Below are 18,210 nucleotides of genomic sequence, written 5' to 3' on the forward strand. Positions count from 1 at the left end.
AGTCAGTCCTGAGGCACCAACATGGCGGCCGTAAATTGCCCTTTTGAGACGCCGACAGCTTCACATACTTCTTGGGGACCCCGATTCGTTTCCCGGGCACTTCTTCGCCCCATCCACACAGTCCGCATATAAAATCCGGAGAGAATTCCGATAACTTCACCCAAACCCAACACAACTTCGTGCACTGAACATGGGGTGGCTCGGGCGGGTTCTCAGGTATCTGCGCCTCAAGATACTTGTCACCTTACTACGGACAGCCTTCAGATTATCACGACCGTTGCCGATTGCAACGAATCCACACACAGTCCTCGGAATACCCAGTCGAGATGCCAAGAGAAAGATTACCGCCCATGTATATGCACGAGAGAGCGCATCTCTACCTTCTCAGCCAGTCCTGATCAATTTCCATGGCAGTGGGATGATTTTCCCCCATTTCGGGTCGGATGATGAGTTCTGCCATTATATTTCCCAAAACACCGAGGTCACTGTGCTTGATGTCCAATATCGGCTGTCCCCCGAAAATCCCTTCCCAGCGGCCCTGAACGATGTCGAAGATGTCATCCGATGGGTGCTGGGCCAACCAGACAAGTATGACCTGACACGACTGAGCATTTCTGGATTCAGCGCCGGTGGAAACCTTGCACTGGCTGCATCGGGGGTACTCTTGCCTCAAGATACGTTCCGCTCGGTCCTGGCTTTCTACCCCGGAACAGATTTGTTTAAGAATCCCGAGGGAAAGGCAGCATTTGAGGACTGTGGTAAAACATTGCCGCCACGCATCTCTCGTCTCTTCAGCGCTTGTTATATTCCCGAAGGAGTGGATGCCCGTGATCCTCGCATTTCTCCGATCTACGCAGACCCGGCGCGGTTCCCGGCTCGAATGCTGATGATCACGGCGAGCGGAGACAACATGGCGCCCGAGGCAGAGGAGCTGGCGGCTCTAGTGGAAAAGCAGGCAAACCATCATGTAGTACTAAAGAGAATGGAACACTGTATTCATGGGTTTGACAAGAATACAAAGCCCGGAACGGTGGCAGAGGAGGCCAAGATCAGGGCATACTCCATGGCGGCGGAGATGTTGAAGGAATGAAGAGATTGCACTCGGCGCCCGTTGAAGAACAATTCGAGGGAGGAATATGGTCTGTTTGTGGATTGTACGTTAATACTACGTAGAATATAATCAATCCATTGGACCTCAATACATCCAAGATAAGCTCTTCCTCGGTAAAACCCCACTCCCCAACCACGCACCGGGGGCTACATACCATAAACTCGTACCGTAGCATGATTGGTTTTGTCCTCATTTATAATTGAAATCAAATAGTAAAGCCAACAGCAGGAGAACTGGCTTCTTGATTGGTCAGAATGAACAGAAAATATATAGATTCGATCATTCTTGTCGCTAAAATACATGTCTAGAAAAAACCCAATAGTCTGTCTCGGTGTTGTACAAGGTTAGTATGCTTACGGAGCAGCTGCGCAAGGCGATTTTGCTTCCAACCCATCGTCTCATCCAGGATAAGATGGGTATAGGCAAACACGCTGGCATCGAATAAGCCGGGGTTGGGTCTGCCAAAGAAGTGTTCGTCCGCGCCGAGGAGCGAAGAGAGTGCTTCAAAGGCATTCCCTGCATCCCCTTCCAAGCTGGCTACGTCGATGTACTGTGATGTTTTCAGAAGCTCTTCGCGAGCGGCGTGTTGAAGCTGGAAAGCCAAGGCACCTCGCACAAGAGAGTTTGTTGTGGAGGGGATCACGTAAAGCCGCCGCGCAACAGCTTCGAAGTTCTGCTCGTCGAGATACAGCATATAAAGCTAAGAGTTCAAGTTAGCCACAAGTCCTTCTAGAATCGCGACAAAAGCGCATATATTCATGACGTACCCAAGCATTGCGTATCCGTTGGTCCAGGAGAGAGGCGTATACTTCAAATCGGAGGTTCAATTGCTGCTCCTCCTCGCAGTGGACTTGCTCAATGGCCCATTTTTGGAGCTTGTTTGAGGGAATTGTTGTAGTTGTATCAGTCGGGAGTGCTGGAAGAAGGAAAGGTAGGGCGCCAGTGGGTGAGGCATGATTGTTGGATGGGGTGATTTCAAAGTCGATTCCGACGAATTTCAGGTATGCCTAGGGGGACGGGGTTAGTACGGCCCGCTCCTGACTGCGCTCTTCACCATCTGGGAACAAACGAACCTGCCACTTGAGACATTGAGGGTTGAAGGAGGGTCGACCGCGTCGCGCACTCGCGGCGTCGCTGAAAACAAACAGCTGGTTGTCATGTCGCCGAGACGGAGCCCGTTGCGGGAGGTCGTTTGCCGGATATGTGGTCAAGGGGAATTGATCGAAGAGGAGTTTGATCGGAGCAGGCACTTTGAAGAATGAAGAGGCATCATTGCTATCCGCCTGCAGACCCTCTGTAGCCGGTGGCGGCATCGCGAATTCGTTGTTGGTCGGAGCAGCAAGGAAAACCGCCTCGGAGCTGTCAACTTGTCCGCGACGCCAAGCCCGAATAGGCTTAGGTAATCCGCCTGCTCCCCGCATCGTTTTCTTCGTTCTCGACTTCTCGGACTTATGGATCTTCACTTCGGCGCTGGTACCTGAACGCGGATCGATCCTCCCCACCTCTCCTTCCTCATCGTGCTGTCGTCACTGAACGCTCTGGTCGAAACGACCTATTCCACTCCGATTCGGTGAACCGCCTACAACAGCCGCTTTGGTTCCGGTTGACCCCGCTCCGAAATTTGACAGACCTGACGTCGGTCTCGCCTATGGGATGGTTGCTGGACTCTGAAGGAAGGCCTACACCAAGTTTTCGCGCACAAGATAAAGTCAGCATACTCGATTACCAAGACTAGGATCAATAGCGCTCCCCGAGATTACGCCTAAGCTCGAGACACGGCGCTTCCGGCACGGCGGACTCGGTTATCGTCATCGGAAGATCATTCAATCTCTTTCGACGTAACTCCATTTCTTTATCTGTGAACTGTCGTCAACATGCCTCTCGACGAAGAAGGCGCCAAGTGGTCTTGGTAAGACGAGCATGCGACTCCCCTCGAAAGCTGTAAAGGTGCTGACGATTTCTTTTTTTTTTTTTGGGGAATTAGTGAACCCTGCATTCGTGGCCACCGATCCTCGAAATGCCAGCACTTCGACCGACTAATGATGAAAGTACCAAAGGCAGGACGCCCATTAGCTAAATGCCCTCATCCTAAAGGCACCTGCAGCTGCCAGAAGACCTATGCCTTCATGGTCCGAATTCCAAAAGGTAGGTTTGTTCCCAGGTCTGCTCTTTGATTTTGACTAATATTCTCAAAGGCTCGAGCTGTTTATGTCGTCCACTATATAAAGTACCTGCTGGAGCAAATGAACCACAGTCTGCACAAGCCTCTATGGCCCCAATATCTTCACCCTCCGGCAAAGTTCAAAAAGCTGGAAGACGGCAGAGCAACATTCAAGTCGCCCCCGAGAACATTGTCAAGGCGTTTGAGAATATGCCGGAGAATCTCAAGTTTGAGGATGGAGTATCGCAGTATTTGACCAACTTGCCTCCATATAAACCCGAGCAGAATGGCTCTTCGCCGACCATAAATCACAACAACTCTTTCCCACCATCGTCATTGAAAGAGCCTATCTCAAATACTCAGCCGAAAAATGAGTCTAGTTGCTGCTCCCAAAAGCCCTCGGCCCCTTCGGTTACACCAGCTGGCGGAGGTTCTTGCTGTAGTGGAAAGTCCAGCATATCCGCTACACCACCCCCAAATTCTCGAGAACAGAAATCAAACGAGCAAATCCCGTGGAATGACATGTCCTATATGAACTTCTCAGCCCAGCAAATTTCTTCGTGGGAGAGCCCGATGGTATCTACCCAAGGATCGTATTTGCCATCGTTTGAGGTGCCGGGTGCCCAGGTGCAACCTTTCTATATGAATGGATACACACCGAACTTGTCTTCTGTGTCCTACTCGAATACCATGAATGAACTCGGTATCAGTCAATCTTCTATGACACAATTCGCATTGAACCACTCACATAACCCTTCATACGCACCCACAAACTTGGGCGGAGATGCTTGCCATGAGTGCAAGTGCGGGGATGAGTGTCAATGCTTAGGCTGTGCTGCCCATCCATTCAACAACACTACCAGACAACATGTCCAGGAAATGGGTGTCATAATGACCTTCGACGGAGACGAGAGTTCTTCGGAAGCAATTGCAAATGGCTTCCGACCCTCGCATTTCCAAGGAAACACTCCACATACCCCTTTGAACTTGTTCACGCAACACGGGCATGCTTTGGACCATGGGGTCTCACAGACCTCCTATGAGCCATACTCTGACCCAAGCTCAACTATGCCAAGTGGCTACTCGTCACCTATACCCGCTGGTCATCACCTGAACCAGCAATTGATGCATCCCTCGGAATACTACACTCTCGAGTATCCGGTAGGGCTCCCAAGTGCCTGTTCAAATGTGACCGGCAGTTGCCAGTGTGGCAACGATTGCAGCTGTGTCGGCTGTCTCACCCACAGTGGCCACAACGGCGTTCCACTCGATGCACCTATACCAGAAACATCTGCTACTCATTCGTCCTCACAGCAACATTCTGCCCAAAGCCAGACGCCCGTAACAACAACTGGCAGCCAAATGTCCCGGATCCCAGTGCTCGACAATGTTTCTGTTCCGTGCCTAAGTCCACGTACGCTAGAGACGTCGATGATTTGATTCTAGCTGATGATTGCTTTTCTTATCTTGTTTATTTTTCTTTCTTTCTCTTTGATCGCGCCTTCTCAAAACTTTTCTGCATGACTTACGATGTTAATGATACCCCTTAGATATCTCTCCTCTAGATGGCCGGGGGCCAAGTGCCCATTTGCTATTCTCAATGAACTCTTGAAGTTGCTCCGCTCTTTATTCCTAGTACTTAAGGTCCCTCACCCAGGCCAGTAGACCTGATGAGGCGGCTCTACTTCCTTCTATACTTCAACTATAATTACGCAATTTCGTATATTTAAGAGAAAAGGCCACTTGAAGCGTCCAGGGATATCATGAATCTAAAAGAAAAATCTAGTATGGTACAGAAATAGAATGACAAGGATAGAGGCAACAGTGCGCAATCAAGCCTTGTTCCATTTTCCAAACTTCACATAGTCATCATAAAGAGACTTGAACACCGCGCGACCCGAAATGTCCAGTCCAGAGTTCAGGGCACGCATCAAGTCTCGTGACATAACATCCAGCGCGGCATACATGCCAGGCATAAGAGCGGCCTTTACTTCTGGAACCAAAGATCCACGCAATGAGCACTGCGCATACGCCATGATGACATACTGCAAGTACTGTCCAGCAATGCGCTTTGCTTTCTTCGTTTCATCAGTCAGCGCGTCGCGCGACGCGCCCGGCTGCACGCGCAGCACGGCCGAGACGGTTGGGTCGCAGAGGGAGGTGAGAAGGCGGGTGTAGTTTGTGGTGTGGGAGGCGTCAAGGGGAGCGAGCCAGAAGGGCTGCGAGAGGGTGGCCTGGTTCCGCGATGACCGGGAGCGCTTACGTGAGCGGGCGAAGAGACAACCCAGCAGACGCTGCATTGCGTTTACGATCAGGTGGAAGCGTCCGCCGATCTTGAGTCGTTGGAGGCCCAGGACTATACCCATTAGCCGGCAGAGGCGCGTGAAGATGGTCGGCGCATACTCGGGCGAGATATGCGGGCCGGCTCTGGAGGCAGAGCCGGCGACGGCGGCGAGGACGGCGTCGATATTGCACTGAGCCATGCTACGGGTGTGCAATCGCAGAAGGAGGGCCATTGTCTCAGCCGCAAAGCAAAATTGGTCGATAGAGGTGCTGTGGAGGATAGTGTCTGCGAGACAGACGCCGAGTTTTGAGAGCTCGTGAGAAACAGGGCTGGTCTTGTCTGCGACTGGCTGAAGGGAGACCACTGCCAAGTAGATCACGAGCAAACGGTATGCCGCGTTGTCGCTAGTTAGCCCCTGCTCTCGAATCTCTCGGATAACTTCGGTGATTCTCTCTGGGGACATGGAGCTAAAACGCTCGGTGGTAGCCCGGATAAAGAGTTGCTGGTCCTCTGCATACAAAGAACGAAGGGTGAGAGTCTCTGCGCATCGTAAAATTGGCTCAGTGACGTTCTTCTTGGTGTCTTTGGTAGCGAGAAGACGGCGACGAATGAACCGAGAGGGTTCCGAATCGACAGACATCTCCATGTAGCGCTCAATCTTGGACAGAAACTTTTCCACCTCGATATTATTTTGGACCAAGTCCTCAAAGTCCTCCAAAGCGTCGATGGTCTTGATGAGTGTGATGGTTTCCTCCATCTTATGCTTTCGACACTGCTCCTTGACAGCCTTCATATCTGCTAATACCAAACCAAACACCCGTTGGCGACAGGCAGCTAGCTCATCCTCGGAATATGACTCGAGCAATGGCTTACGGTGGACCCAGAGTTCCGACAAAGACAGACGTAAAAGGAAACAAGCCATTGAGTCACGGTCGATTTGTCGGAGTTTGGAAGCCTGCTTGGAGACTCGCCCAAAAAGCTTCTTGAATAACTCAATTCGGTCATTCTCCGAAAGAAGAAGTAGCTTGGTGATGATCGCACGATGCAAGCTTCGGAATGACTTCATAATTTGGAGATCAACGTCAGTGCCCTCCAAGTTGATAGCGCGAGCCGCAGTCCAGATTGGTTCCCATCCACTAGTGAGGACAGAGTCACACTTTGGCATCGCAGCTAGCTTGGCCATCATGGTGAGGATGCCAACCGTCACTTCAGGTACATTATCTTGCTGGACAATGACATCGTGCATCTTGTCCAAAATAGAGGTTCTGAGACCTCGGGTTATCAAAGCCGCTGGAATTCTCTGCATGCTCTCCACATAAAGGCGCCGATTAGAAGTGTCATCTTGGATGCTCTTGGTGAGCAGAAGAGCCAAATCCGGCACAATAAAAGGGGCATTGAGCAGGTACTCGTGGCATAAAATGCTCGCCCAGGCTTGAAGGAACCTTGCTTCATCAGCCACAGCTTCGAGAGGTAGTGACGAATCGCAGTATTGAACGGCAGCTAGAGACAAAATGTGACCGAGTAGACGGGTCCGATCATCGGATCCAACGCGCTCCCAGACCTCGGGTTCTCTTATCAGCGCGAGGACATAAGCCAGGGCTAAAGTGATTGATGAATCCAGTGTTTCTATACGGCCATCCCAAGGAGATTTCAATGACTTCTGAGCCTCACCAGAGGATATGGAAACAACGAAATCCGTGACATCCTTGGAGATTTTGTCAAATGCTGCAAGTTGGTCACTAGAGGGCTTGTCTTTGACAACCATCAGAGCAAATCGGTAAGCCTCCCATGATTCCAGCGAAGCGAGAGGCACCTTTGACAGATTCTTGTGATTGCGGTGAATTGTTTTTGCCGAAATGCTGAGCAGGTGCCTGATCGCCTGAAACAGGTTGCTATCAGCAGGCAGGAGGCTGTGCTGGAGAAGATTCCGAACAAAACGCCACAAGCGCCAGCGCCAGTGCAGAGATTGCTTTGAGGATAGTGTGGAGGTAAGCGTCTCCAAAACATAGCCGAGTATTTTCTCGGAGTTAGGAAATGTCAATTCTCTGCCCCGAAAGCTAGATTCCATGAGGACAAAACGAGCATAAGATAGGGAGGACTCGGAAATCTTGCCATTCTCAGCTCTTGTCTCGGATGCAGCGGTTTGCATATGTTTTTCAATGGTAGTTCCAGTCAGAGCCGTTTGCGTCAACTCAGAATATGCATCACACAGGTCATCGTCTTCCCAGACAGAGAAGAACGGCAGGCTGGTGTTCCGGGAACGAGCTTCCTCCAGAATGACGAGTTGGTCATGCCAGACATCCATGAAAACTGGCAAATCGCGAGCAGTCGCAAATCCACGCAAAAGAGGTAATACAATATCATTTTTGATGACCTTGTAGTCCCCAATCTTGGTAGTAGCTCCACTGCGCCATTGGAGCATTATTTTATCAAGTAATGCAGTCAGAAGTTTCGCTGTATCGCGTAACCCCGAGTTCGGTAGGAAAACATCGACGCCGAGACTGATCACCAGGGCTGTGAGATTCCATTGAACCTGCTCTAGGCCTTGCTCGAGAAGACCAGTGTAACCGGCATGGGTAAGAATCGTGTGTAGAGATAGACCAACGTTTCGGTCGAGAGCAACCCGGAAAAGTGGTTCCAGTACCGAAACAAATTGAGAGGAAAACGTGGTTGGCTCTTCTTCTTTCGCAGTGGAATAAGCCAACTCCGCAACAGCCACAAACAATGTTTCCAGCCACGGGGCCTCATGGGTCTGTCGTCGGAAATTATCCCTTGGAACGGCACGGACAGCGTTATCAAATAGCTCAGGTAGAAGCTCGATTGACCGCCATGAGGGGTGGAGAGACCGACTTTTGGGGGTTTCAGGCGCACTCTGCTCTGGAGAGAACTCGCCAATAATTGGTCTGAACATATCTGTAACGGGTTTAACCGGGCTCCAATCCGGTTCCTCTTTCGAATAATCGATACCAGATCCACCACGGTCAAAGAAGGCCTCACGCGCAGGGAGTAGTACATGAAGAGAAATAACGCGCTCGATGGAATGAAGAAGGTGGGCTCTCTCATCAGTATCTAGCTTGATGGCCCTCAAGCAAAGTTGAAGCCTAAGTGCATGGGAAAAGCACGATTTAGCGAAGCAATCATTACTTGAGTTGTTGCTAGTATCGTCTTGGCGATATGATCGTGATTCCCATACTTCAAACATTGCCGGAAACACAAACAGTAGATGCTGAAGATCGGTGGTTTTACCCGCGTGTGAGAACTGGGTTACGGCCACAGCGGCCAGCTGCAGTGCCTGACCTAACAAGCGTGCAACAACCTCTGGTTCGCCTCTTAATGCCAGTTTAAGGTGGGAGTTGGCAATTTCATCGGTGCTGAGGGTTCGCTGAGCCAATGCCACCACTCCATAAAGGCAGTCTAGGGCGCGAATGAATGTGATAAAGCATGATGCAAGATTCTGCGGCTTTTCATCAATATCCATAGCATCCACATCATTATTCCCAACTTCTCTTTTCCGTTTCGTTCCTTGCACTCCTCGGGGCTCTTCCTGTGAAGGAGAACTGGCTAGTGTGTGACTCGAATCGGAATCGAAACTCGAGATTGATATGCCGCTCCCCAACGTCGCATAGATATCAGCCTCCAAATCGGCCACGGTGTCGCATAGAGTTGAGAGAAACTTTTGATCTTTCAGAATAGTCGCGAGATTTTTGGGCGAAATCTTGTCAACAAGTTGTTGAAGCAGGAGGAATGACGCTGGGTCCACGCGGTAGGCTTTTCCACTTCGCAGTTTCTTCAACACCCAACGAAGAACCCATTCTTCCTTTGGGGTGGCTTTATTCTGTGTTCCTGAATCTCGGTGTGTCTCAGGATGACTCTCACACAGACTGAGATCCACACCGATAATCCGGGCTGCTTCGTGAACTTGGGTGTTGGGGGAGGCACTGCCTTTTTCGAGGCGGAGGAGCGCCTCTTGCGACGAGCTCGAGGGCTATTGAACCATAGTTAGACGCGAATAAAAAATAGGAAAAGGACCCAAAAGGAAAATTTGAACTTACCCCCGCAAGCAAAGGCATCTCGAAAACCAGACAGTTCACCGATATGAGGGTTGATAGTACTCGAGGGAAAAAAGAGTACTCTACCGAAAGAGAAAAAAACGCGGCGAAATTCCCCGACCGCCTTTACTTGCCCGACTTAACTCGGACCTCCCGTCTCCTTGCACCCTTCACTTTCCGCCCAAATCAAACCTTCAATTCACAACTGTTGTCGATATGTGAGCACCTCGGCATTTGAGAACTGTATGATTTTATCTTCTAATAATAAACTAATCTCTAGACCCTTCGCAATGGCCGATTCCAGCGAGTCCCGGCCGGTCGCGCGGGCCACCAAGCCCGTTAGCGAGGCTCTGCTTAACGAGAAGGTACGATCACAATTCGCAGAACCTATTGCCATAGAAAGATCTAAAGCTGTCTGCCATCGATGCACGGCGAGCTAGAGTCTTCTCCGGAGAGAACCCGATGGATTGGAAACCAGAGACTAATCGTGGCTGCATAGTGGGACCGCGCCATCTCCTCGATGATCATCAAGTCTTCACTCGGCCTGTCCTTCGGTGTTGTCTTTTCGGTTCTTCTCTTCAAGCGGAGAGCCTGGCCCGCGTGGGTTGGCCTTGGTTTCGGTGCTGGACGTGCCTGGGAAGAGGCAGATGGTATGTTTTCCCTATGTTTACTTTTTATTCCAACATGCTACGAGTGCACCATCGAGAATTGCGAAAACCACCACCGGTTGCCTTGCTCGGCTTCACTCCTTCCAGGGGTGGAGCTCCGGTTGACCCGACTTTGTGTCGGATTTTCGGACCTTATACCCGAGAAACGACTAGCTGGCGACTGAAGCATTTCTGAGCGTTGCAAATCTCGTGCTTTCTGGAGTATCTTAGTCAACGAAAATGCTAATAGATGAAATAGCTTCTTTCCGCCGGGGTGACTCCCCTATCAGAGATGCTCTGCGCCGGTAGAGACATACCACGGCTTCCTAGACGTGTACGATACTATGTACAGAAGTCGCGAGATTGATGCAGGAGAGAGGAACATCTTTACTAGACAGAGACCAAAACAAACGATCCTAAATCGAGTTCCAAGTTCAGCGATGATTGGCCATGCCACGATATCTGCATTTCACTCTGTAAGCTCCTATATTATTCTGTAGGTTATCAGAGCTATTTCGAGACCTGGTTTCGTCGGGGTTTTTTTGATAATTTTGTATGGAAATTCCTGTCTCTGGGATACTGTATAAAACGATCCCACTGGGATCAAATTCATGGGTAGACAGAGAAGATAAAGGCAAATATAGGAGGAAGATGGGAGCAACTTGAAGTATGGTACTTGAATTAAAGAAACCCCCGTGACCAAATGCCGTTAAGCATTAAACCACCTGAAATAAACCTCATCACGTGACTGATCACAACCCATTACTCGATCACATCGAGTCAGCGCATAATCACCCTCGTCAATCTTCGCTCCGTAGCTCCAGGTTTTGCTCATGATTAGATATGGGCACCCTGGCGGCCAATCAGCGAATCGGTGGCTGTTTGCGGAGGGCAAAGTGGAGCCGTGTACACCCGCTTATCGCTGATAAAGGCGTCTTACTCGAGCAACTCAGGCAATGGAAAATGATAGGCGCAGTACTTTCTCCTGGGGGTGCTCGACCCTCCCCTCCAAGCCAAAATCCTGGGGATCACTGGTATCGCACATGGCAGAACCGGGCGCAAGATCGTCCCGTCCAGCCAATCTCCTGGGTCCCGTTATCGCACCCTGTCCTAGTGGAGCAGGGTTGCGATGTAGAAGGATCCGGTTCCTCATGCTCGGATGATGATATGGGCTGGTCGGCTACACGACTTATTATATCATAGTTCCCAGGTCTTAAACTTGAATGTCTTTTCATCCTACGTGCCCCCTGTGTTTCCCCAAGCTCGACTTTGTCTGGGCTTGTTGTTGTTTGTCTTGTGCATTTACGTATATTTTCTTCTCACTTTCCTGACGGTGTTTGCGCATACCAAGTACCAGCACCATGTCCAGGATCAAATGGATTCTCGACAAAGCGACCGTGCACAATGAACCCGGGCTCACAAATGCCCAGTTGATGTTGACGAATGATGACTTGCGACCAGGTGAGACCGTTGCCGAAGCTGGACGGCCTTCTCCTGCATCGCTTTAGCCGTTCTATATTTTCTGTTTAAGATTTGAATGCTGCCATTCTTGAGAAGCATATCTGTCTTTTTTATGTCGATATTCAAACCCGTACACAAGTTATTCCATGATAAGCCAGGCTGACCGGTGAGACCTATGTGATTCCTTGCGCTATAGTCGACCCCGAACGTCGCCAATGGAGATGGTTGAACTACATCGCATTCTGGATTGCCGACTCGCTGAACATTGTGAGTCCCCAAGAACTGAAAGGAGCATTATAAATGTGGTAGCGACATAGACTGATGCAATATGTTCAGAACACATGGATGATTTCATCGTCTATGATCGAGGATGGCCTTTCCTGGTGGCAATCATGGCTTTGTGTTTGGATTGGATACTTTATTGCAGCTGCCTTTGTTTGTCTGACCGGTCGCATCGGTGCTGTCTATCATATCTCCTTCCCTGTTACGGTACGAGCGTCATTCGGAATCTGGGGATCTTTCTGGCCCGTCATCAACCGTGTCGTGATGGCTATTATTTGGTACGGAGTGCAGAGTTACATTGGAGGTGCGAAATTCCCCCCGGGCCTCGAATTCAATTGCAGATCATGCTAATCCTCGGGATTTCCAGGCGAATGTGTGACTTTGATGATTGAAGCGATTTGGCCCAGCTATAAGAACCTACACAATGGCCTCTCTGCCAGCGCTGGCGTTGACACCAAGAACTTCCTTAGCTTCTTTTTGTTCTGGCTTCTTTCTCTTCCAGCTCTCTGGTTCCCAGTGCATAAAGTGCGCCACCTTTTTACCGTCAAGGCAATTTACTCGCCAATTGCCGCAATCGCCTTTTTCGCCTGGGCAATTTCGCGCGCGCATGGTATCGGCCCTATCGTTAAACAGGGAAATACTGTACACGGCAGTACACTGGCATGGGCTTTTGTCAAGGGCGTTATGAGTTGCATTGGGAACTTCGCCGCTCTGATCATGAATGACCCCGATTTTTCACGTTTTGCTCGGACACCAAAAGATGCATTGTGGTCCCAGCTCTTTACCATTCCTATCGGATTCGGGATTACCTCTTTCATTGGTATCATTGTGTCATCATCTTCATCAGTGATCTTCGGAGAAACTGTTTGGAACCCGTTAGACTTGCTGGGGATGTTTCTCAATGGCGCTAGCTCCGGCCAGCGGTTTGGAATATTCGTTATCGCCACTGGTTTCGCTCTTGCTCAGCTGGGTACCAATATCTCGGCTAATTCGGTGTCTGCCGGAACGGACCTGACTGCGCTGATGCCACGGTATTTGACTATTCGCCGTGGCAGCTACATCTGTGCGGCTATTGGCTTGGCCATGTGTCCCGTAAGTGGTCTCCCTCAAAAGCTCATATAAGTTTGAATAGATGCTGACTTCCCTTACAGTGGAATCTTGTGGTCAGCTCAAACCAATTTACGACCTATCTCTCTGCATACTCCGTGTTCCTTTCCGCTATTGCTGGCGTCATGATCACCGACTACTACATCGTTCGCAAGGGTTACCTCGACATCAAAGCGTTGTATAGCGGTCGTAAGACAGATCCTTATTACTATACTCTGGGATTCTCCTGGCGTGCTTATGCTGCTTATCTTTCTGGTATCATGATCAACATCGTTGGTTTTGCTGGTGCCGTTGGTCGTGATGTTCCCGTTGGGGCGCAGTACATCTACAACATCAACTACTTCACTGGCGTGGTCGTCTCCGGTGGTGTATACTTGATTCTTACATATTTCTGGCCCGTGCCAGCTAGCAGCGATCACTGGAATGAGGTTGACATCGATGTGGATGAATTCCAGGTGGCATATGGCCAGCCTGTGAGCGATGAAGAGCATAACGGCTATGACCGCCGTTCCATTGCGGACTCTCTGCCACCAGATGACCAGAAAGGCTTGAGCGCTGCCTCAAAGAAGATCTAAAAAGCTCAAGCTCTATTCTATTTAATTTATCCATTGGCGTGGGATTTTTTATTATTTTGCTTTTTGTTTGATATATATCGTTGTGGGATCTGATATTCGCGATTGCCTCCATACATACTCAATACGGAGAGCTGGACTCGTGATGCACAGTACTTGGGGTCTCTGTTGATATTCCTTATGATGGCATGATCTTGAATTTTATGAGTATTTGATGGACCTGAAGCTGCCTGGACTGGCAGTGCTCATGACGTCCATTGGCACAGCAAACATTTCATTTTACCTGTAGACGGTGATATTTGACTTACCCACTGTATTCTGCACCTCGTGAAGTACGTAGTTTCAGTTAGTCACACCGAAAAATAGTTCCATGTTTCCACATAACTACATGTGGAAGTGTCCGGATTAAAGGAAGCTACTCTAAAAACCTCTCGGTATATACATTCTCACATATGGTCTTGGGGGTTATTAGTTGATTCAAGAGGAACGACTAGCTACATGGAGCCCTCCTGGGGTATCCTGTTTTTCTTGCTTTCTCCCCCCATTTTTTCCCTGGTCATCTTGAACGCACTGAGATGATCGAATCGCTCCTAGCCTCGATTATATCGGACCCTTTCCCAAGTCTTCAAAATGGTCACTCATAATCTCACCTTATAAAACTCCATGTGAATTACAATCTAATTAACTTTCAGAACAGTTCAAGACCAAACACAGAGCTCGACAAAGATAATCAGTACACCAATCGCAAGCTGACTTGGTTCTAACCGAATTAATCAAAAATCTCACTACACACCTGTTAGCTCTCCTTTCACCCCTCAAACTCATGAAGCATCCTAAGGAGTCTCTCTTTCTCCACCTGTCCCCCAAAGATCGTCTCCACGGCTTTCGTACACAGCTTCAGGATGTCAGCCCGTCTCATGCCAAAGTTCTGGGCTGCCAGCAGATACTCGTTCGACACGGGACTACAGAAAAAACCCACGTCATCCGTCTACCAGTCCACGCGTCAGCCAATTCCCCCTTTGAAACAACACCCCAAACACTAACACGGTCACTTGAAAACGAAAGACAAACTTACACACAGCGCAATAGGGCACTCCTCGTGCATCCAATACCCAAAATGGTGGTCCAGGAACCCCCCGTCAATCAACTTCGCATGGACATTACATGACATGCACAGTTCCAATCCGAGCTTCCGCCGCGCGATCTCGCGCTTGAATTCGTCCGGAACATGGATGACATGACCGAGCCGGTCAGGCTGGAACGACAATAATGCCGCTAACTCCCGTGGCGCCCCCGAGGCAGGCGTCTCGGCGAAGTGTATTGTCAGGCCAAGCCCGTGAGCTTTGGCGCGGGCAAATGCATCGCCGAATAGCGTGACGTCGCCCTGCGTCGGGTTCCCGCACAGATCGACACCGACTACCCCTCGTGGCTGGTTGGCGATGGCTAAGTCGACGATCTCCTGGGCCTCGATGGCGGTAGTCTTGCCACGGTCGAGGGCCAAGATCAGGTAGACGGACATCTGCTCGGTTCGGGCACGAAATTGGGCGATGGTGTCGAGGACGGTTGTGAGGTAGGCCTCCCGAGAGATATGCAATTCTGGGGAGGCGCGAGGGATCGTGCGTAACTCGAGGTAACGGACACCATCTTGGAGGAAGTCTTCCAGGACGGAGTTGGTGGCGTATGCAACACTCTCGAGGTCATCGCAGAGCAGATATATAAGTCTGGAGAACACAGAGAAGAAGCTAATATACAAACAGGACATCAGCGGCCTGAATAAAAGAAACCATGTCGCACCCTGTCGACTTACGTTTGCAGTGTATAATCGACTTTGCCCGGGGGCATCAGAACCAAAGGATCTTCCACCGAGAACGAAGGGTTCCTCTCTTTCTTGCGTTGCCAGATCTCATGCAGACACTGGCGGCTAATGCTGCCGCTCAGATGAGCATGCAGCTGTGGACAAGGGGACCATCAACTTGGAACGACCTGCAACCACAATAGGAAAGGAAGCCATACCTCGACCTTTGGCAGTGCCTTGGTAAACCCGATATCCACGGGCGCAGAGAGATCCATTCCAACTCAAATGGTGTGATACCAGACCAGCGTCCACAGAGGAGGTTGTGCCTGAGAGGGGAAGAACAGGTGGGACAAAAAAGCAAACATGTAGTATCGTATCAACCACTGCAGACGCTATGTACGACCTGCCAACTATAGACTGTTTTCCTACTTCGCAAACCCGATTCCCGAACTCTACGATATAGAGCAACTGAGCCCTAGTGAAATCAAATACATGTCCTCTACAAATCCAACACCGTCACCTCTAGCAGATCTACCCGTTCCACAGCGCCAACCCTCCCCCGCTACCACGGGTCTGTCCCTCGTATTCAATCTCGGCATGCATACACCACGATAGCACGTCGAGCTCTCCACGCCAGATGCAAACCTAACCCCCAAGGAAACTAATCGTATCGTACCTCTCTCACCGCGCAACGGTAGCGAGATAAAGGGCCCGCGTACCAAACCTCGGGACGCTGAACCGCAGAACGGCCCGCCCGATACGGCGCCTAACTAGGGCAATGCTGTCCACGAGGCCCCCGCGCCGCGGTAGCTCAATTAAAACTCCCGGCGAGATCACCGACGCCATGGTGAGATTCGGTGCTCACATTGTGAAACTAGCTATATAGGGTCTAGATGTATCATTGCTACTATTTGGCCTCTAGAACGAGGTCCGAAACAGAATCGAGTTCTGTATGACTGAATCGGTCCTGTGTATTTTTTTTTGGCTGAACTTACCGAGTATGATTTTAATTACCGGCGGGATCCGAGCCACAGCTCATGTTCTTGCTAGGGCTGTGATTTGATCGTCTTCGGGTTTCGCATAAATTGCACTTAATGTTCCAGATATCGAGATGAAAGTGGAGCAAGACACCCGGAGAATTTTAGTTTCTTATTTCTTTTTCTCAGGAGATTTGTGGTGTTCGCTAGACCCGGCTGTCAACCTTGCGAGATGTATCCTTCCGCTTATAGTGAGTATGGTCGCGTAGCAAATAAAGCAGCTCGCAATTTTAAAATGGCCCAGGAACATAAGTCTTATTAATTCGGTAAGAGGGATTCCGAGGAGGCTCATGTCGGCGACCCGGTCACCCGGATCTCTCGTTTCAGGCATAAATCCAGGAGGCGTCGATGAAATGCATGCAATGGAAGGATTCTTGACCGGGGGGGGGGGGGGGTTAAGGGTTCGGGGTCGAAGAAAAAGCAACGTTTGAACGAGTGCTAAGAATAGGTTACGATCGGGGCTCAACTGCCATGGGATATGTTTCTACAATACCCATCCGTACCCACCCCCTGCCCCCCGAAGCTGGTATGAATGGACAACGGTCATGTATGGTACTCAAGAACTCGCGAAACCTGTCATGGAAAACTTGATCCACCACGATGTCTCCGATACTTGGCCGCGCGACGCGGTAGGCCGCCCGCTTAGGAGCGAGGAAGCGAAAAATGCCAAGACCGCGGTCGAGCAGTTTCCCAGGCGGCCCTCGGGGCATCCGATCGACCCGTGCCGTGTGCGCGCCGTTTCATTGTAGTTCCTGTGCGCTGGGATAGCAAAAAACAGGGAAACGCAGAGAAGGAAGCAAAGCTAAGGCCTCTGTTGAAAGCTGGTGTATGTCCTTCGGTGAGGGGTTGCGATGCATCCTGACGTCCCCATGATGGCCGCGAAGACGGTCACCACAGCAGTTCCTGCAAGTAAGATGTGAGGCGGATCCTTCGATAGGCCTTCTGGAAGCCACGTTGTCCACAACAAAAGTCTCAGTGGACGTGCCCGGTTCAGATAGGGGAAAACCCACCCTCATCCAATTTTCAGCCCCAGATCCGCGATAGCTCCTCGTTGGAGCCCACTCTACCGGGATGGGGTGACTTTTTCGAGTCCAATCCCTCCGGACTCCCCTCTGCCCCTCTGGGAACTTTCCGCATAGAGCTGGATGTGGATTATATTATATTTGGTAAAACATATAATCAGTGGAGAAGGTATCAGCAGGGATTCGACAATACCGGCATATCGATCCATCGTCGGCCAATACAAGTATCCCAATGCTTCAGATAGATCAGCTGTAAACTCTCTTGATATACCGCCGGCGGGCCGGTGCTGAAACATCACATTTTCCAGAGAGCTTTTTTTTAATTTTTTAATTTTTTAATTTTTTAATTTTTTAATTTTTTAATTTTTTTTAGCTATAGTAAGCTCGGGAACGGCGCGCACGCTTGGCCGGAATGGTCCTCCGACGAGACGCTGAGCCCACTGAAAGGGCACTCCGTTGGGTGGGCTAGATGGGGATTGGGTTCTGATGACCTCGGACACTGGTGTGGGCGCAACACCACCGTGGCTGAACGGCAGGCATAACCCTGGTCGGTCCCACATCTCTATGCGAGAGTCCTGGAATCCCGATTGAGCCGCTTCATGAATGGAATCGGCTGCTGGGACCAGGGTACTGGGTCTGATGGCAATTCCCTGCTGCATATGATGGGTCTTCGTTTTCAGCC

The 18,210-nt window shown here is 50.2% G+C and overlaps 7 protein-coding genes across 7 annotated transcripts; 4 read left to right on the forward strand and 3 right to left on the reverse strand.

Moving 5' to 3' along the window:
* Window positions 1-190: 190 nt before the first annotated feature.
* Window positions 191-1,090, forward strand: N7462_005652 (uncharacterized protein; the record flags this gene model as incomplete). The annotated part of the gene is made up of 1 exon (XM_057077370.1): window positions 191-1,090. One exon carries the CDS (start codon window positions 191-193, stop codon window positions 1,088-1,090), a length of 900 nt encoding a protein of 299 aa, XP_056932950.1.
* A 325-nt stretch (window positions 1,091-1,415) lies between these two features.
* Window positions 1,416-2,532, reverse strand: N7462_005653 (putative mitochondrial outer membrane protein (Sam35); the record flags this gene model as incomplete). Its single annotated transcript, XM_057077371.1, has 3 exons — window positions 1,416-1,811; window positions 1,879-2,118; window positions 2,185-2,532. 3 exons carry the CDS (start codon window positions 2,530-2,532, stop codon window positions 1,416-1,418), a joined length of 984 nt encoding a protein of 327 aa, XP_056932951.1.
* A 453-nt stretch (window positions 2,533-2,985) lies between these two features.
* Window positions 2,986-4,712, forward strand: N7462_005654 (copper fist DNA-binding domain-containing protein; the record flags this gene model as incomplete). The annotated part of the gene is made up of 3 exons (XM_057077372.1): window positions 2,986-3,020; window positions 3,096-3,256; window positions 3,307-4,712. The coding sequence occupies 3 exons, from the start codon at window positions 2,986-2,988 to the stop codon at window positions 4,710-4,712; spliced, it is 1,602 nt and encodes a 533-aa protein (XP_056932952.1).
* Window positions 4,713-5,104: 392 nt separating this feature from the next.
* On the reverse strand, window positions 5,105-9,626 carry N7462_005655 (ribosome biogenesis protein URB2; the record flags this gene model as incomplete). Its single annotated transcript, XM_057077373.1, has 2 exons — window positions 5,105-9,541; window positions 9,609-9,626. 2 exons carry the CDS (start codon window positions 9,624-9,626, stop codon window positions 5,105-5,107), a joined length of 4,455 nt encoding a protein of 1,484 aa, XP_056932953.1.
* A 269-nt stretch (window positions 9,627-9,895) lies between these two features.
* On the forward strand, window positions 9,896-10,437 carry N7462_005656 (MICOS complex subunit MIC10; the record flags this gene model as incomplete). The annotated part of the gene is made up of 3 exons (XM_057077374.1): window positions 9,896-9,970; window positions 10,105-10,255; window positions 10,361-10,437. 3 exons carry the CDS (start codon window positions 9,896-9,898, stop codon window positions 10,435-10,437), a joined length of 303 nt encoding a protein of 100 aa, XP_056932954.1.
* Window positions 10,438-11,613: 1,176 nt separating this feature from the next.
* On the forward strand, window positions 11,614-13,677 carry N7462_005657 (nucleobase cation symporter-1 family protein; the record flags this gene model as incomplete). Its single annotated transcript, XM_057077375.1, has 5 exons — window positions 11,614-11,713; window positions 11,910-11,980; window positions 12,050-12,299; window positions 12,363-13,087; window positions 13,147-13,677. The coding sequence occupies 5 exons, from the start codon at window positions 11,614-11,616 to the stop codon at window positions 13,675-13,677; spliced, it is 1,677 nt and encodes a 558-aa protein (XP_056932955.1).
* A 1,072-nt stretch (window positions 13,678-14,749) lies between these two features.
* On the reverse strand, window positions 14,750-15,744 carry N7462_005658 (putative adenosine deaminase; the record flags this gene model as incomplete). Its single annotated transcript, XM_057077376.1, has 3 exons — window positions 14,750-15,416; window positions 15,482-15,624; window positions 15,688-15,744. Coding segments are annotated over 3 exons (867 nt in total), but the record flags the coding sequence as incomplete, so codon positions are not given.
* Window positions 15,745-18,210: the final 2,466 nt, after the last annotated feature.

Source organism: Penicillium macrosclerotiorum (assembly GCF_028827735.1).
Source record: "Penicillium macrosclerotiorum strain IBT 26536 chromosome Unknown utg000006l_segment0_segment0, whole genome shotgun sequence".
Classification (NCBI taxonomy): Eukaryota; Fungi; Ascomycota; class Eurotiomycetes; order Eurotiales; family Aspergillaceae; genus Penicillium; species Penicillium macrosclerotiorum.